Below are 16,196 nucleotides of genomic sequence, written 5' to 3' on the forward strand. Positions count from 1 at the left end.
TCCTTTTATGTATAGAAGTTCTTCAATTTGTGTCACAAGAACCTTTAGCATTTAGCTTGCAGCTATTAAAATTAGCATTTTCAAATGCTATCAGGCTAAAACTGCCAGGCTTCCTTGAAGTCTCCATTGCAAGACCTTTAATTTTTTAGGTTTTTGACAAATACTTTGATTTGATCATTTCCAAACTTGTTTTCTATCATGAGTGGTTGATTGACAAATCCCAAAAAGTGCCAACTATTAGTATATGGAATATTTTTAAATCAATTCATAATATAATTTGTTGTTGTTTGAATCAGTGACAGTTTGCATACATTCTGAGGACTCCCGTGAACCAGTAGCAGGTGTTGCTGCTGCTGTCAGCAGCCTGTCTGTCACTCTGCCACGCTGTGATTGAGACATCAACCTAATCCATGTTTACACTGTGCTGCATGTGTCATGTCTAGCTGTTAACCACACAGAATTAGGCTGTGTTTGACATCTCCTGCAACCCGCCACTTGAACCCATCATCGACTTCGGTCTCAAAGTGCAACTCCCGTGCTTTGTAAGCTGCTACTGCCTGGTCAAAAAACAAAAACAAAGCAGAGGGCTATGAAGAGATTGGTGGTTGTGTAGAAGGAGAGACGGCGGATGGCGATTGGTAAGTGCCACTCCTTAAATATCCTCTCCAGCCCCCTTCTCACCCTGCCTCTCTCTTTAGCCATCATTCTTGTGCCTTTCCTTCCCTCAACTCTCTCCCCCTATTCTCTCTATCTTCTTCTGCTTCCCCCTCTCCATTGCTTACACAGAGATGCTGCCAGTGTTTGCTTCTCCTTATCCAGGTTTCTAATCCGCCGCCAGTGAAAGAGTCCACTAAATAGGTAGGGATGGAGGAGGGGAGGGAAGAGGGGAGGCAGGCAGTACCATTAGAGGAGAGTTTATCACAGTCGCTCAATCTGTTATCACGCCTGTCCCTCTGTCCCCCCTCTACCCCTCTGCCAGCTGCCACCTACTTTCCTTGTCACAGAGATACTGATTATAACCCCTGCCAGTGCACACACAAGCAGCCCACCTCTGAGTGTATTTGCGCATGTCTTTTCAACAGCCTTGCTGCATGTGTTCTGCTGTTGATCAGGTCCTACAACACCTGAAAATTGTTGCATTTGGAACGTAATAAATAAAATTCCTCCACCTCTATCTTTTCCAGAAGGTTGTACTCTCTGTTAACTTCCTGTGCTTGATCATAAAGGGCCTTGGAAATAATAAAATATTTGCAGAATTTCACCAGACAGCAGGGAGCAGACTCTCTGCGCCCCAGAGGGCACATTGAGGTGCGAAGCTGGTGCCTTTAAATATCCCAGCATCGTTTTGTTGGCATGGGTGCCACTGGGACTGAGAGTGGAGGGCCAGAGTTTACCGAAAGGATAAATGTCAGAGGATCAGCTAAATTAGATCCTGTCTGTATTAAGACATCAACTGCTGCTGAAGTGGGTGTACATGTGTGCTCTGTGTGTGTGTGTGTGTGTGTGTGTGCGCATGTGTGTGTGTGTGTGTGGACCCCGGCTCTCAGTTAGACTGCAGTTCAGGCTAAAATGGAGCTCAAACATGAAGTGGTAGAATGAGCGTTTTCCAGTCAAAAGGGACTCCTGTTCTCCTCTGCTCTCAGGATTTTTAAAAAAAATACAAGAGTAATGATTGTAACACTTCCTTTCTGCTATTTTTGTTTCTTTGACATGGCAGTATCTAAAAATGACCCAGCAATTAAAGAATCCAAGCGAATTTACCAAAATCCTCAATTTTGGTAAATGCAAATGCACAAGATCCATGTGACCCCTAATACTGGATGAATGTAAGGTTAAGGTTTATATAAAAGTACACTGTGTAAGTACCGTAGTACACCCTTGCCTATAGTGATGTATTACAAAAAGGAATTCTCTAAACAAGTTGTGAAAATGCTGATTTAAATGATCTCCACCAAGGTGCTATTTGGAAAGTCAAATCCTTATGTTGATTTTTTTTTAAGTTGATCACACCAATTTAAAGGTGGATAAGCAGATTTTTAAAGTTCCATTTTCTCAAAGCTAGATATTAAATGTTCAAGCCTCCTGACTTTTTTTTAACATGCAACTTTTAATTTCCTCACAAACAAGGAAAACTGCAATGAAAAGTGATACAAAATCCAATCTATGGATACCCAGTTGCTGTGCTTGCGGAATTGCTGCAGGTTTCCGTCCTGACATTATTCCATGGGTTGTTTTTGCACTGTGTGATGTTAGATTAGTGTTGCATTCAGGATGCAGCATCAGCTTGCTAGCCTCATGAAATGTGTCGGAAAGGTATGTGGCTTTAATCGTAAATGCATCACTTGATGGCTTGCACAGAGCTGCAGATGCACTCTCAATTATTGTTTTATTTTGGTAAATTTTACAGAATATAAGCCACGCAAACGAATTTAGCAAATAACAGCATGAGGTGATGTGCTTCGACCTCCCAAAGACATTTGATACTCTGGTAAATGTGTTTTGTGATTTTGCAGTCGAGCAAATCTAATTTAGAGAACATGTGTACAGTAAAAACACTGCACCACCCCTATGATCTTTACCTACACCCTCCTCTAGAAGGGTAGGGAGCCACTAGTGTATTAGACTGCTAGCAGTTAGATAGTTGCAGGACTGTCATCACTTCAACTACAATGGCATTGGTTGTTCCAGAGGATACAATAAAAGACTACCTGAGAAACATGCTGGATATGAAATTTATGGGAAAACACAGACTGGAAATGACTGCATTTGGATATGGCTCCTGTATGTCATTTGGTGGGAAAGCATTGCCGCAGGCTTTATTACAGTTTGTGTTTTTCAGCTTTTGATATCTCCAACTTGGTTCACGGGAGAACAGGAAAATGGCTGGTGTGGACTGACATTTCTGCCACTTAGAAGTAATGGCCGTGACCACTACCCCCATGTTTACATAGGAGTGGTCTCCCAGCACACAGCCTGTGACAAATTATAAAAGCAGGGCCTCTGTAGCCAGCCTGCATTTCATTAAACTTTAACTTCCCTTATCTGCAGCAACAGAGGATGGAATAATAAAGGCTGACAGGTATCTAAAGATGTATGTTTGGCGAGGGGACAGGAACAGCATGAGAGCCTCAGCCAGCTTTGTCACCAACGAAAGGACATATGTTGTGGGCTATAAAAACTGAAGGCAGATGTTGGGTTTTTACTAAAGCTAGGAGAGGCTGTAGACACTGATGAGGCTTTGCACATATGTCCACTATGAATAACTGTCTCTTTCACAGCAGCAGATTTGAGCTAAACAAAAAATTTATTTGCTTGTCTTTTAAAGTTAGCTTTTCTACACCTAAAAGTATAAAACAAAACAAGTTTGTGAAAGAATGCTCATAGACAAAGTTTTGCACAACTTTGCAAAAAAATATGACTGCAACATTAAGTTTGTTGTGAATTTTTGTTTTGAATATGACTTTTCCTTTTCTTGAATACAACATTACCCCAGTTGTTACTGGGGCATTTATATAAAGCCGCAAAACATCGATGTAGCAAAGTGCGCATGTGGGCTGCTAGAAGTTATAAGCTCAGGAAGTATGGTGCACTGGGGTTCTGTCTTCTGTTCTCATTTACTACTCCTCTTCTCCTCTCCTCTATTCTTGATCTTTTATTTATCATTCAATTGTCCATGGCCCTGTTTGGTGCAATGCGATTAGTGTGTTGTCCCTCTCCCACTCCCAGATTCCATTTGACTGGTCTGTGCTCCTACACTTGGCCGTGGACCTCGCCTCTGGCTCGTCTTGCGTCCCCAGTCTTCACCTAGTTTCATCTGGATGAAACCCATCTGCTACTGTCCTACTTTTCAGCCATGTAGTTGTAGAGTTAGATAAGCTAATTATTCTCTAAGAGTCCTGGTACATTTCCTGTCTGTCCTGGGGGACATTCCTGAAGTTTCTTCTTTTTTTTCCTGGAATCCGTTTAATTTTTAGGAGTTTTTCCTTACCAAGAAGGACGGTCTAAGGGCAGGGATACCCAGTTTAGCATAGTCTGTTTAGTTAAGTTTAGCAATTACCTTTTTTACTTCATGACTGATTTCATGTTCTTATATAATTACTGTTATGAAGCCCATTGATCCAACTATGTTTAATATTGGGCTATGCAATTAAAACTGAATTGAACAGAATTAAACTAGAATAAAATAGAATCGAACTTTATTGATGCCACAGTGAGAAAAACAATGTGTTACCATAACTCTAATAAAATAAATAACAGATAATAAAAAAAAGCATTCTTTAACACTTTTCCAATAGTGTTTTTTTGTTGCCAAGCAACAACATCTGATCGTTTAAACAATGCACACGCAGACCGTTTCAGACCCAGAAGTGGCGGAAAATAGTCCAAAGAGGAGTAGTAGACATGCCAATACACTTATTGGGTGAAAAAAAGTCTATGTTTTACGAAAAAGGTTGATAATAAAAGTATAATAACTGTAAAAGTCATTGATTCATTTACTTTTGTTGTAGTTGTTGTTTTTCAATTTCAAATTGTTTTTTGTTCCTGAACAGTTGTTTGTTTTTGTTCTTGGTGTGAACTTCATTAGTTATTTCTGTATTTTGAAAACATTTGTAATGTTTTTTTAAAGTTTACATATTTTGCAGACCGCATGTTTTTTTACACTTTTGCAGCTTTATTTTATATTTATTTCTTTATTTAATAAGAATCTCATTTTTGATAATAGTTTTTCATAATAATTTTAGTAATATTTTTAATTATCTAATATAAATGTAATTTGTGATGTCCTTTATTGATGTTATATTATATAGATTATTTCTGAATGTCGTGTTGCTGCCACAGATAAATGAAATTTCCCCATTGTGGGATTAATAAAGTCATCTATCTATCTATCTATCTATCTATCTATCTATCTATCTATCTATCTATCTATCTATCTATCTATCTATCTATCTATCTATCTATCTATCTATCTATCTATCTATCTATCTATCTATCTATCTATCTATCTATCTATCTATCTATCTATCTATCTATCTATCTATCTATCTATCTATCTATCTATCTATCTATCTATCTATCTATCTATCTATCTATCTATCTATCTATCTATCTATCTATCTATCTATCTATCTATCTATCTATCTATCTATCTATCTATCTATCTATCTATCTATCTATCTATCTATCTATCTATCTATAATGAAACAAAATAGGTAAGCTAACTAAGGGCTAAGGTAGTTGGCAGCCTACAGTGGTGCCGATTAACAAAGAAAGTCATATCACTATGATCAAAATAGCTAACTTTTTTCTTTTTATGAAAATTCTTGCTAACACATGGCAATATTATTTTAATTTTAATTTTATCTACACAGCCCTAAAGATGGTATTGTTCATTCTACCAGACACCGAGACCATTATACCATGGTCTGGGTGAATATTTGATTCTGATTGGCTGCCGGGTTTGGATTAAAAAGTGATATTCCAATCCTAAAAAAGAAGTTCCGGTTACATAGCCCAAACGTTCTATATCACTGCGCTGTGCAGTGATATAGAAGCAACTGTCTTCCACGTTCAGGCTTCTGCAACGTCTGCTAATTTCTGATAATGTACACTTTGTCGGGCATTATTCGTTATTTAGGATGTATTCAGACTGGGAAAATTATTTGGTCCAGACCGAGTCCCTGTACCTTGCGTTTGATCTGTATTCAGCTGACTTTTTTGTTCCGAACAAAAGCTTGTAAACAAAGCCACACAACTAAAGATCTCTTCAGTCATTGGCCAGGAATTACAAGTGCAAGGTAACTACTGGCAGAAATTATGGAAGTCCTGCGCCTTGCAATCCTTTTCAGGATAGGTTACTTATTCAAACTTTATATTTCGCTGACCAATTTTTAACACCTGTATCAACGTCAGGCGCAACACTTTTAGTCGCTTTGTTTTTTGTTTTGGCATTCTGCAAGGTGGTTACTGGGAAGAAGATGACTAAGAATGTACGCTGATAAGGGCTTATGACATAATAATTGTCAGGAAAAAAGTGAAAGCAATGTGTATCCCTTTAAAAGTTGCTTTGATGGCATTGTTTTTAAGACAATTCTTTTAAGTAACTACAAGGTAGCTTTTAGGATGGCATCACAGCAGCGCTGGGCGCATGCAGTGTAATCAGACACAGAAAAGTATGTAAGAAGCATTTTTAGCTGTGTTATAATAGATGTTCTAACAAGCAAGGAGTTGGACTCTTTCTGCTGTTGGATAGCACGACAATCTTTGCTTTACATTTGTCCGCGGCTCACCCTTTGCCTCTTTCCTACTTTGTTTACATCACGTGATGACTGGCTACAGTGGTTGTTTTGGCTCAGTTGTTCCGCTCCGAGGAGGGATTGTATTTAGACTGATGAATCACAGAGCAAACCGAAGCTCGAGCCAATTGAAAATGTACCGAGACCACCTCCAAAGATGGGTCCGCTTAGATGTTTTCAAACTAAATCTTTGTTCCGGTTTATCGGGGGAAACAAACTCTGGTTAATTTTAAGTGTACCAAATAAGTCCAATCTGAATACACCCTTAAATCACCCTTTCTCTTGTTTATGATCTCAATGCTGCAAGGCTATATATACACATATATAAATGTATTGACAGTAATCCTACCCTATATTAAAGCCACAGTGAAAATTCCACAGTGAATTGTGTTCAAATCAGTGCAAAAAAATGATAGAATTTTTTGTAATACAAGAAGTAATGTATCTTGTGTGAAAAGTTAAATGTGAAATAAAATAAAATAGAATGATTTAAAGATGTTTCTTTGACTGCGTCTAATGAAGAAATCACAAAAAATACTTGAGGTATGCTATTATTCATTATTAGTGGGGACAATACACCTCAGCCTTGCTTGTCTCTCTTTGCTTGTGTTTTTTTTTTCCTCATGCTGCGGCCTCTCTGAAATCCACTCCACACAAAAAGACCCCGCAGAAAAGAAACTTGGATCTCAGGCGTAAGTTGGATGAGGTTTATATCTTAAAAGGACAATGTGGCAAGGCCAACATTAAACCATTTTAAGATCTTCCGAGAGAAGCAGTTGATTGATTCCATAGAACCTTGTTCATCAAGGCCACCAGGTCTGAACCAAAGATATTTGGAATGTGAGGAAGAAAGAGGTAGTTACGGCAACAAAAAGCTGCTGAAGCGGCCTTTGTGGGTCTCTGAAAGGACCTATCTACAGCGCGCTAGGCTCTCCCGTTGAGCTGACGAAAGACTACCATGTAAATAAAAGCCAAGGGTGAACACACAACTTTGCCCGCATGAATAAAAATGGCCACAATAACGTTACAGATGCATACACAAATAAAGCCAGCCATTCATTTCTCTGTAATACTCTGCAGGAGCTCTCTCTTTATGCTCCAAAACTATATGATTTTTTTTTTTGCGGCTCAATTCATTTTGCAAACATAAAATCATTTCTACAATTTCACCCATCATCTTCAGTCTGGACACTTACTCTGTGAGACCGCTGACTACGTAAAGCTATTTTCTCACCCTGTTATATCCATTTTCTGCACTAGCTCGGCAGTGCACTTTTGCAAGTGCTGCTGATTTTAAGATTTCCCTATGCTCTCTGAGAGAAGTTTTTTTTCTGTCTCTGTCAGTGCAAACTGATAGACAGCTGCACACATGCTAAGATAAGGTCAGATATAGCTTTCCCTGTAGTTAGTGGTAACGGGAGTGGATGGTAATGGACAGCCCGGGGAGCAGACTAGGTGGCTGAGATAGCCTGCTCCTGCAGGCGAGTAGGTCTGGAGTGCTGCTGCTGCTTTCTCCCCCCCAGCAGCCATGTCCTGCTGGAGTGAGCTCCTTCACCAAAGCTTTGTCTGAGAAAAGAGTAGCCAAAAGGGCCCTCTGACACGCCGGACAAGACCTTTTAACAGACAAGCACCACCTCCCTGGCCTCGTCATCAACGTACATAGATTCTGCATACGATCCTGTATGGCAACACATGAAGGCCAATATTTATCTACCGCTTTTGTAGAGTTTGAACAGAGTGCTAAACATAAATACAAAACAGCGGAGCGCCATCTGCCCCCTTTGCAGCCTGTAAGCTTTTCACCATTTATTTCCATGGGAAATCTTTTGCATTCATTGCAAACCAGGGGAGAGAAAAGAAGATAGATAGAATTGAGCACCGTCTGAGGAAGTTTTAAATACTTCTTTATCTGCAGTGTTTTTTTAACTGCAACCGTGGAAGGAGAAATAGAGATGTAATCAATAATGAACAACCTTGAAAATGGCTGTAAACAGATGGCTTATTGAAACGAGGCATGCTTTCACTTTCCCCTTCTCTATTTTTGTGCTTTCTAATTTACAATCAAAAAAAGACGTTTTCCCCACTGCCGAGCCTTTTACCACATCTGTTGCGGAAAACAGATTGTACATCCTCTAGTAAACATCAGCACAAATTTGTCTTTCATGTTATCATAAATACTAACAGACCTCTGCTTGTCTTTCAGCAGACATTTCTTCCACTGATAACTCGCACCTTGTGTCATGAGGCATGACAAAGCCCAAGGTCTGACATATCTAGACCACCGGCGAGAACTCAGAGATGGCGAGATGATAAGGGAGAATAAAGAGGAGAGCGAAGGGGGAAGCAGTGCTAAAGAGGAAAGCAGTATAATGTATAGTGGTTTTGTCCAGGTTACTGTTGGCTCAAATGCAGCTATGACACATTTGAAATTGGCCCTGGCCTGTCCACAAAGACGGGAAGAGGCGCCGCAAGCACTAACCAATCCATACTCTCTAGACACCTGCTCGGCATGGAGAATCCTCAGATATTGACCTTCAATTCAGCCGGCATTCAGAGCTGATGAAAAGAGATAAGCACTCTAATCTGTCCGTCGTCTTCCACGCTCCCATTTATCGACTAACTGACACAGACTTTTTTTTCTTTTAGCTCCGGCTTCACACTGTCGTCACATGCCAATGTGATTTTTTAAAACCTAATAGATGTTTTTTTTAAGGGCTAATATGAAAATTGATGTTTGAAACACACAAATCAATCGTCGACACAACATAATTGGATATTCCTGGACACTTAACATTAAATGTGAACTGTCTGCGAGGGAAGTCTCCTTCCTTTTTTAGCAACATCTTCTTGTGTGACTCGCTATTATGCTCCGCTTGAACAGTTGTACCCATTTAACAGACTGCTGGACATCTCAAGGGAAGAGTGTGTCAACATGTCTATGTTTTCACATATGCATCTGTTTACGTCTCAGGATACATTGAGCATCACGCTCCTCTAGATCTTTCTCTTACTCCTCCCACCAAGGTCCCCCCACATCTTTAAGCGACATTTGGAAGCTGGACGTTAGAGACACTTCACAATGAGTAGGAAGGTATGAGGAAGTGCTTACATGAAGCTTCTGCCACCAGCGATGCTTATATACCTTCATGGATGGGGCCACCATGTGGACATGGACATCAAATATGTGCCAACACCCAATTAAGACCGGTCAAGCAACACACCAGGGAATCATTTTCTTATTCATATTTACACATATATGACAGTTGACACATATACATCAAATACAGATCTATCTAAATTCACAGTGAATCTTGAAATAGCCACCTACAGAGAGCCAAAATATGGGGGGGGGGTCGGAGAAAGAGGCCGGTATATTTGTTTGAGTGACATTGTCTAAATTGAAGTTTGACACTCTTCACCACTCTAACCTTTATGCAAATGTGAAAACATCAATATATGATGGACAGAATTCAATTAACTGAGATGACAGAAAATAATCTGGGGAACTGAATACATCATGCAGTTGAAAGGTAACATAATCATCCTGGTAGGAGAAGGTGTGTGGGGTGGGTGGGTAGGGGGGATGCTAGTAGGTGGGAGAGAGACTGTGGGAGAATGAGGAGTGAGAGACGGGAGAGGTGGACGGATAGAAGAGAAGGGCAGAGAGGAAGTAGAAGATAGAGCCCATTTCTCCCTGTCTTATCGAATGGCACAAGCTCTATTTCTCCAAAGCGGTGTCTTCAGTCCACTAAACTCTTGATCTCAAATGAGCGACCCTGGAACACCGTTGCTAAGCAATTAGGGGGGGGCTTATCGAGCTGCTGATTCTCGCCGCTCAGTGTCCATCATTTCAATTTCTCCCCACCTCGTAGACTTCCATACTGATGAACAGCAGCCTGTGCCCAGTGACCACACAGACAGAAAATGGGCTCCTCCGGCAAGACGGCAAATTACATGGCAGCGCGCGGCCGCAGTTATTTCAATCAACCCCTGAAGCAGCATTTTTGCATAGGACCTGAAGTTGTATGTGTGTGTGTGTGTGTGTGTCAAACGGGGGAAAAGATACAAAAAAAAAGAAAGAAATGAGAAAAATATGTGTATAGTATTCTTTTGAATTAAAGGAAATAAATGTAACAAAAATTACTAAAAATCTGTCAAATCAATAACATCTGACAATTATCCTTTGCAGTTGAGATTACTGCATGAGAGCATGATTAACCAGTGGAAAAGGAGATGTGTTTCATGGAAGAAGTGAACATTTCAGTAAGCCTTTGGCCAGATGGGGGCACCCTTACCCAAGATTTAAAAAAACATATTCCATGAGGTGGGGGGGGGGGGGGGGCAACTTGACATAATAACACAAGGATCTTTAAAGAAGTGTTTTGTTTTGTTTTTCCCCTTTTTTTTTCTTCAACTTTTTAGACGAGCAGAGATGACACAAAAACAATCAGGTCTTGAAGTCATATTTGTTTAAAATGAAGAACAAACTATGTTGTGAAGTATAATATTATTTTAATTTTCCAAAAAGTTTTTAAAGGTAGTTGAACCAATGTTTACACACATTATGAGTGTTTCCAGCCCTTACTTCAAGTAATCTAAAACCTGAGTTTCCTGTGTTTTAAATGCTAACACTAGGTGGCCCTATGCTCTCCTGGAAGCACTGATAAATGCCTATTGGTCTTAGTACACTCTCCCATATAGTGCATCAGATTAACAGTTTTAAAATATGTGAAACTTTGCTAAAAATTAATAGAAATATAAATGTGCTTACCAAGTTTGAATACAAAAAAGTCACATTTATCCCAATTTTCCATGTCAGAAAAACAAAAGTTTTGGCATAATATTTGCTCGAGGGGAATTCTCATCAGATCTTTTACATATGGTATAAGTTCCATTAGTCCAGAAATAGCAGGCATTTAATTAAATATAGCCTTTCAAAGAAATCCATGGCAAGCAATTAAGAGTGTAGTTACATCTGAGGCTTATGCGAGGTACAAGAGCTTTTAACCATGGCACCCACTGCACTGACTGTTAATAAAGGAATTTCGAATGAAGTATATCTGCTGTGCATTAATCATCTATTAATTCACGGAGAACTGCACCCTTTCAAACACTGAACAATAATCAACACGATGGGCCTTAATGTTACATAACCAGTAATTATGTTTCACCCAAAGGTAAAAAATATCAGAATTATCAAAAACTATATTCTTACTTAATAAATGACTTCGTGACGGCGAGGTTGGATGTTTATTTCCAGCACGCATTTCCAATACTAGCAATAAGTAACCTCACACATATTTTATAAGTGGGTCAGAATAGCTCCAGTAAATTTAATTACAAGATATATTTATTTTATTTCATGCTCATTTGAATGAACTAACTGGAGCTTTTTCTGACTGCACTGTCTTATATTTTAAAGAATCCAATATTTTATGGGACCACCAATTTCTACAAGATACAGGACTCACCATCAAGATAAAGGTCTTTAAAAGAATAAGAAAAAATTAGAAAAATAATTTTCCAAATCAATTTTTATCTACATTTAAATTTAGGCATCAGACAGTGTCCAAGTTTAGCTTTTGGTCAAGGAAATAATTACTGCATATCTGGCTCATGGTCGAACCAAACAAAGGCGGAGAAAAGGTGCTTTGAATTGTCAATAATTTGAGCAGAAGTAGGTACTTTTATCATTAGTTTGGTTACATCACACTGTGAAGATCAAACGCACACGTACTCTGACAGAAAGAGGACCAGTGGATGGAAAACTTGCTTCAGGATCAGATGATTTTTTTTTTTTTTTTTAAACATCACATTGATTTCATCTCTGAGGCCTGTGGCTCAGCAACATGCACATTAGGAGAAGATCACACAGCGGGCGGGGAGGCCTCTGCTCCACTAGCTGTCGTCAGGTGACTCTCTCTGCAGCTTCAACGACGGTACATCCCAGCGGGGGGCATTGCTGATTGGTGACCACACACACAACAATGTCGTTTGTGAACCCATTGCTTCATGGTCGCTTTGGCTTTGATGTAACATCTAATTGGCCGAGATGAACTGTTGCTGTGGCAGCTTGAGGCCGAGCTAAACTGTACGCCAGTCCACACAGTCACTGTCTGTATTTAATTAGGTCCCCTTTACCTCTGGTGTGTGTGTGTACTGTGTGTGTATGCTTTACATACAGTAAACCAATACATATACATCTGACCAAAAGCTCTGGCGGCTCCTTATTTATTTACACCATTTCATGTAACATCAGGGAGTTTGTTGCTGACTGCAGCACAGAAGTAAAGAGCAACCAACTTTCACATGAAAATGAAATTTTTTTTTTTCAGGATAGAGAGGTTCCAGGCTTTATATCCCCTTGGTTTCTCTTGATTTGTTTTCTCAGTTATAACAGCTGCTCGTGGTACAAGTGATCGATTCGCACGTTGACAGAGTGTGTTGGAGCAGAAGAAAGAGGGAAGGGTGTCACAGAGGTTTGTTTTCACAGACCCTTCACTTCCCAGCATTTGGAGATGGGTTTGGAGCCTGTTGTCACCGCAGAAAGGCTCAGTGTGAGTGGCGCTTTGTTTAACTTCCTCTCACTGCAGCAGAAACCAGCGGGGCCTGGTAATGAGTCTGCAAACAGGTCTCACATGGAAGGACGCCATGCTTGTCATTGCTAATTGCAAAGACAGGGTAGAGACTTACCTTTAGCAAAAGGTCTGGTCTTAAGAGATGAGCTTCTGTGATCCTTCAGTTATTGGAATTTTAGTCACACAACTCAATAAAAAAACATTCCCAAAGTTTCCTATGTACTACGAGCATTTTAGAAACTCTACTGCTCTGTTTGTTTGCATAAAATGAAAAATTTACAATACAGTATGTGTCTCAGCTTGTGTTAACTTCACCAGTGCACAATAACTGATTATGGTACTCTCCCTGTTTGAGCCCCTGAGAATCCACTCCCTGCGCTGCACACAGCCCAGAAGCGGAGACAGAAAAACTATTTTGCCCAAGTACCATAAAAACCGATTGGAAGCCCTGCATTGTGAATTAGCTGAACAGGAAGCCCCCTAAACCCTTTGTTTTATTCATGAGCATGTACGCTATCAGAGCATAAGAAACCCCTGTAGTCTCACCAGCTGCATTAAGGTTGCGTGCCATGTCCATAGGACTTTGTCTTTTACTTTTTCTTTTTTTTTTTTACAGATGGCGCATTAAAAGGCATCAGAGATAACCAGCTACAGTCATCCATAAGAATATAAACAAATTCAGTCCAAGGAGAGGGATCCTCCAGACAATTGCTCTGAAAGTTTACGTTCCACTTCTGGAGTCCTGCTTCAAATATGACCCTTTTGGGGGTTTCTGAACTTTTGTTTGGGCAAGGAAAAGACAGTATGAAGGGTTTTGAGTGCAGGGATGCTGCACAAAAAGGGAATAATTTGTTATTGTTATTGGTAACCCTAAGGAAATTGAGATAAAAGAAGGTAGTGACTCCAAAACTAGAAAAAAGTAGTATGTAAACACGAATCACTAGAATTGCTTCTCCTTGGAACATGATATAAGCCAGATATGGTTCAGTTTGTTCAAGTTAGAGAAAAAGGCCAAAACAAGATGGGAATAAAATAGGAAAAAGTAAAGATTCATACAAGGAATGTGTCAATTTCTTAAATTTGTCCCCAACATCTCTACTGCAACGTTTTAAACTGAAAATACAAGCGCAGACAGATTATCGATAATCGAAAAAAAATTTACATTTAAATTTAAAGGATACTGTAGCTTTTTTAGACAAGAAAAACAAAAAAAGGTCCAAAAATTCAATGGTTTAAAAAACTAAAAGAAGAGGAATTGAATGCTGATATCAATTGAAAATGCATGGAAAACATGCAAGTTCCTTTATAAGCACAAACTCAGATATGAGGAAGCTATTTTAACAACAAGAGGGAAATTAAGTTTTTCTTTTATTAATAAACAAGCAATTATGAAGACATTAATGCATAAACAATAATTACTCAGCAGGATCCTAAAATGTTCTTTTCTTTTTTACTCCCCTACAAAGCGATTTAATGTACTCATTGTGTGAAGCCAGATTCTATGCAGAATGTGTCCTTGTTTATATGGTTTGACTATGTGCCAGCATCTCCTAATTGTCCTCCCTGAATTCTGCAACTTTGTCTCTTGTCATTACAGTGCCACTGAAGTCCTAATGAGTGGAATTGTTATCTGAAAGATGGTCCCCTTTTTCCCTGCTGTGAAAGCACATTAGATCCAGACAGCTCATTTCCATTCCCCCTGTCATCTCTCTAGAAATGACGTGCAGTGCTTGAAACTGTTTATTTCCAAATTCAGACCTCCTCCGCGGCAGCCATTGGCTTCAATTACCAGTTTTTCCTGAGCGGAGCCATCAGGCAGCCTGACACTGAGGTCCAACCTAATTCCCACCTTCTCCAAAGTCAAGAGCATAATGTGCAGATAAAAAAGGTGGAAAATAGCCTGCCGCTCATTAGCATGCAGCGCTTGCCTGTTCATTTGCTTGCTGCGAATGAAAGTTCTGACACTCAACGCCTTGTGCAATGCGAGAATAGTCCTCTTCAAACTGCGTCGTGTCCTTACTGCCACGGAAAGGTCATCGTCATAGGTGCACGATCACCAACCTGGCTCAATGCTCTTCATTCGCACACCTGAGAAAAGGGGGTTAGCGGAGGGTATTGATTCAGGGAAGACCTCATTACCTGCTGAATCAACATATTATTGCCATGTTTCACCCAGTCGAATTGTTTACAAGTGTCTTTAGCACGGGCAAAAGCCTGCTCTGGTGGGCCGTGACCGCTTTCATTATTCCCTGACCCAGGTGATTATCTGTTATCTGATAGGGTGCTATCTGACTTGGCCACATGAGCAGGGGTAGTGAACTGCCTTGGCCTGTGCCCATTACAAACCTGACTCTTTTTTTGCTTTCTGTTATTCTCTCCCTATCCTGCTCAATCACTCTTTGCCTCTCTCAGTGCTCCCTATGAATGTATCCATTAGCCTGGTGATGTGTAAATTGTTTTCACCTGCACAGCAAGCAGATGGGGAGCAGTGTCTCTGTCGTGATTTCCTATGCATGAGCTTTCTAATCAGCCAGAGAGTAAGACGATTCCCTTGCTACTCGCTTGAAAAAGGTGAACTTGCATGAGCATGCATGCATACATTACACACACGTCTTCTCACTCCCGATTTGCAATCAATATGCATGCTGTGTTGTGGGGATGTTGGCACAAAGATGGTGGTCACAGGGTTCATGACACAAGCTCAACACACAACACTACGACAGATTATTACTGTGGAAAGGGCCAGAACACGAGTTGATCCTTGCCCCCTGACATTCCCAATTTCATTTAAAATTGAAGGATATTTTGACCTGGAAGACTAACAGATATAAAGAGTAATGGCTACCAATGGTGAAGTCAACCTAGCATGACCCCTGGAATAGACGAGAGGATGTTCCCTCACACAGACAAATAAAGCCTTCCTTAATGTGGATGTAAAACAGTGTTATTGACCTGACAGTAAACACTAAACTCTGTCTCACAAAGACACATCTACACACACACACACACACACAAACACAGATTGGACAGACAGACAGACAGACAGACAGACAGACAGACAGACAGACAGATAGACAGACAGACAGACAGACAGACAGACAGACAGACAGACAGACAGACAGACAGACAGACAGACAGACAGACAGACAGACAGACAGACAGATAGATAGATAGATAGATAGATAGATAGATAGATAGATAGATAGATAGATAGATAGATAGATAGATAGATAGATAGATAGATAGATAGATAGATAGATAGATAGATAGATAGATAGATTGCTTGACATATTTAAATTTAGGATTGTTTTAGTGAATTAAA

The 16,196-nt window shown here is 39.9% G+C and overlaps 1 protein-coding gene across 3 annotated transcripts in view; it reads left to right on the plus strand.

Annotated features, from left to right (window-relative positions):
- Positions 1-312: 312 nt before the first annotated feature.
- Positions 313-16,196, plus strand: part of kiz (kizuna centrosomal protein) — a 46,023-nt gene continuing 30,139 nt past the window's right edge. For all 3 annotated transcript variants that reach the window (XM_078940711.1, XM_078940713.1, XM_078940719.1), the window contains exon 1: positions 313-638. In XM_078940711.1, coding sequence (XP_078796837.1) covers positions 629-638 — 10 coding nt within the window. In that variant the 5' untranslated portion in view covers positions 313-628. The remainder of the gene's footprint in view (positions 639-16,196) is intronic.

Source organism: Oryzias latipes, chromosome 22, assembly GCF_053564925.1.
Source record: "Oryzias latipes strain Hd-rR chromosome 22, Olatipes_Hd-rR_3.1".
Taxonomy (NCBI): domain Eukaryota; kingdom Metazoa; phylum Chordata; class Actinopteri; order Beloniformes; family Adrianichthyidae; genus Oryzias; species Oryzias latipes.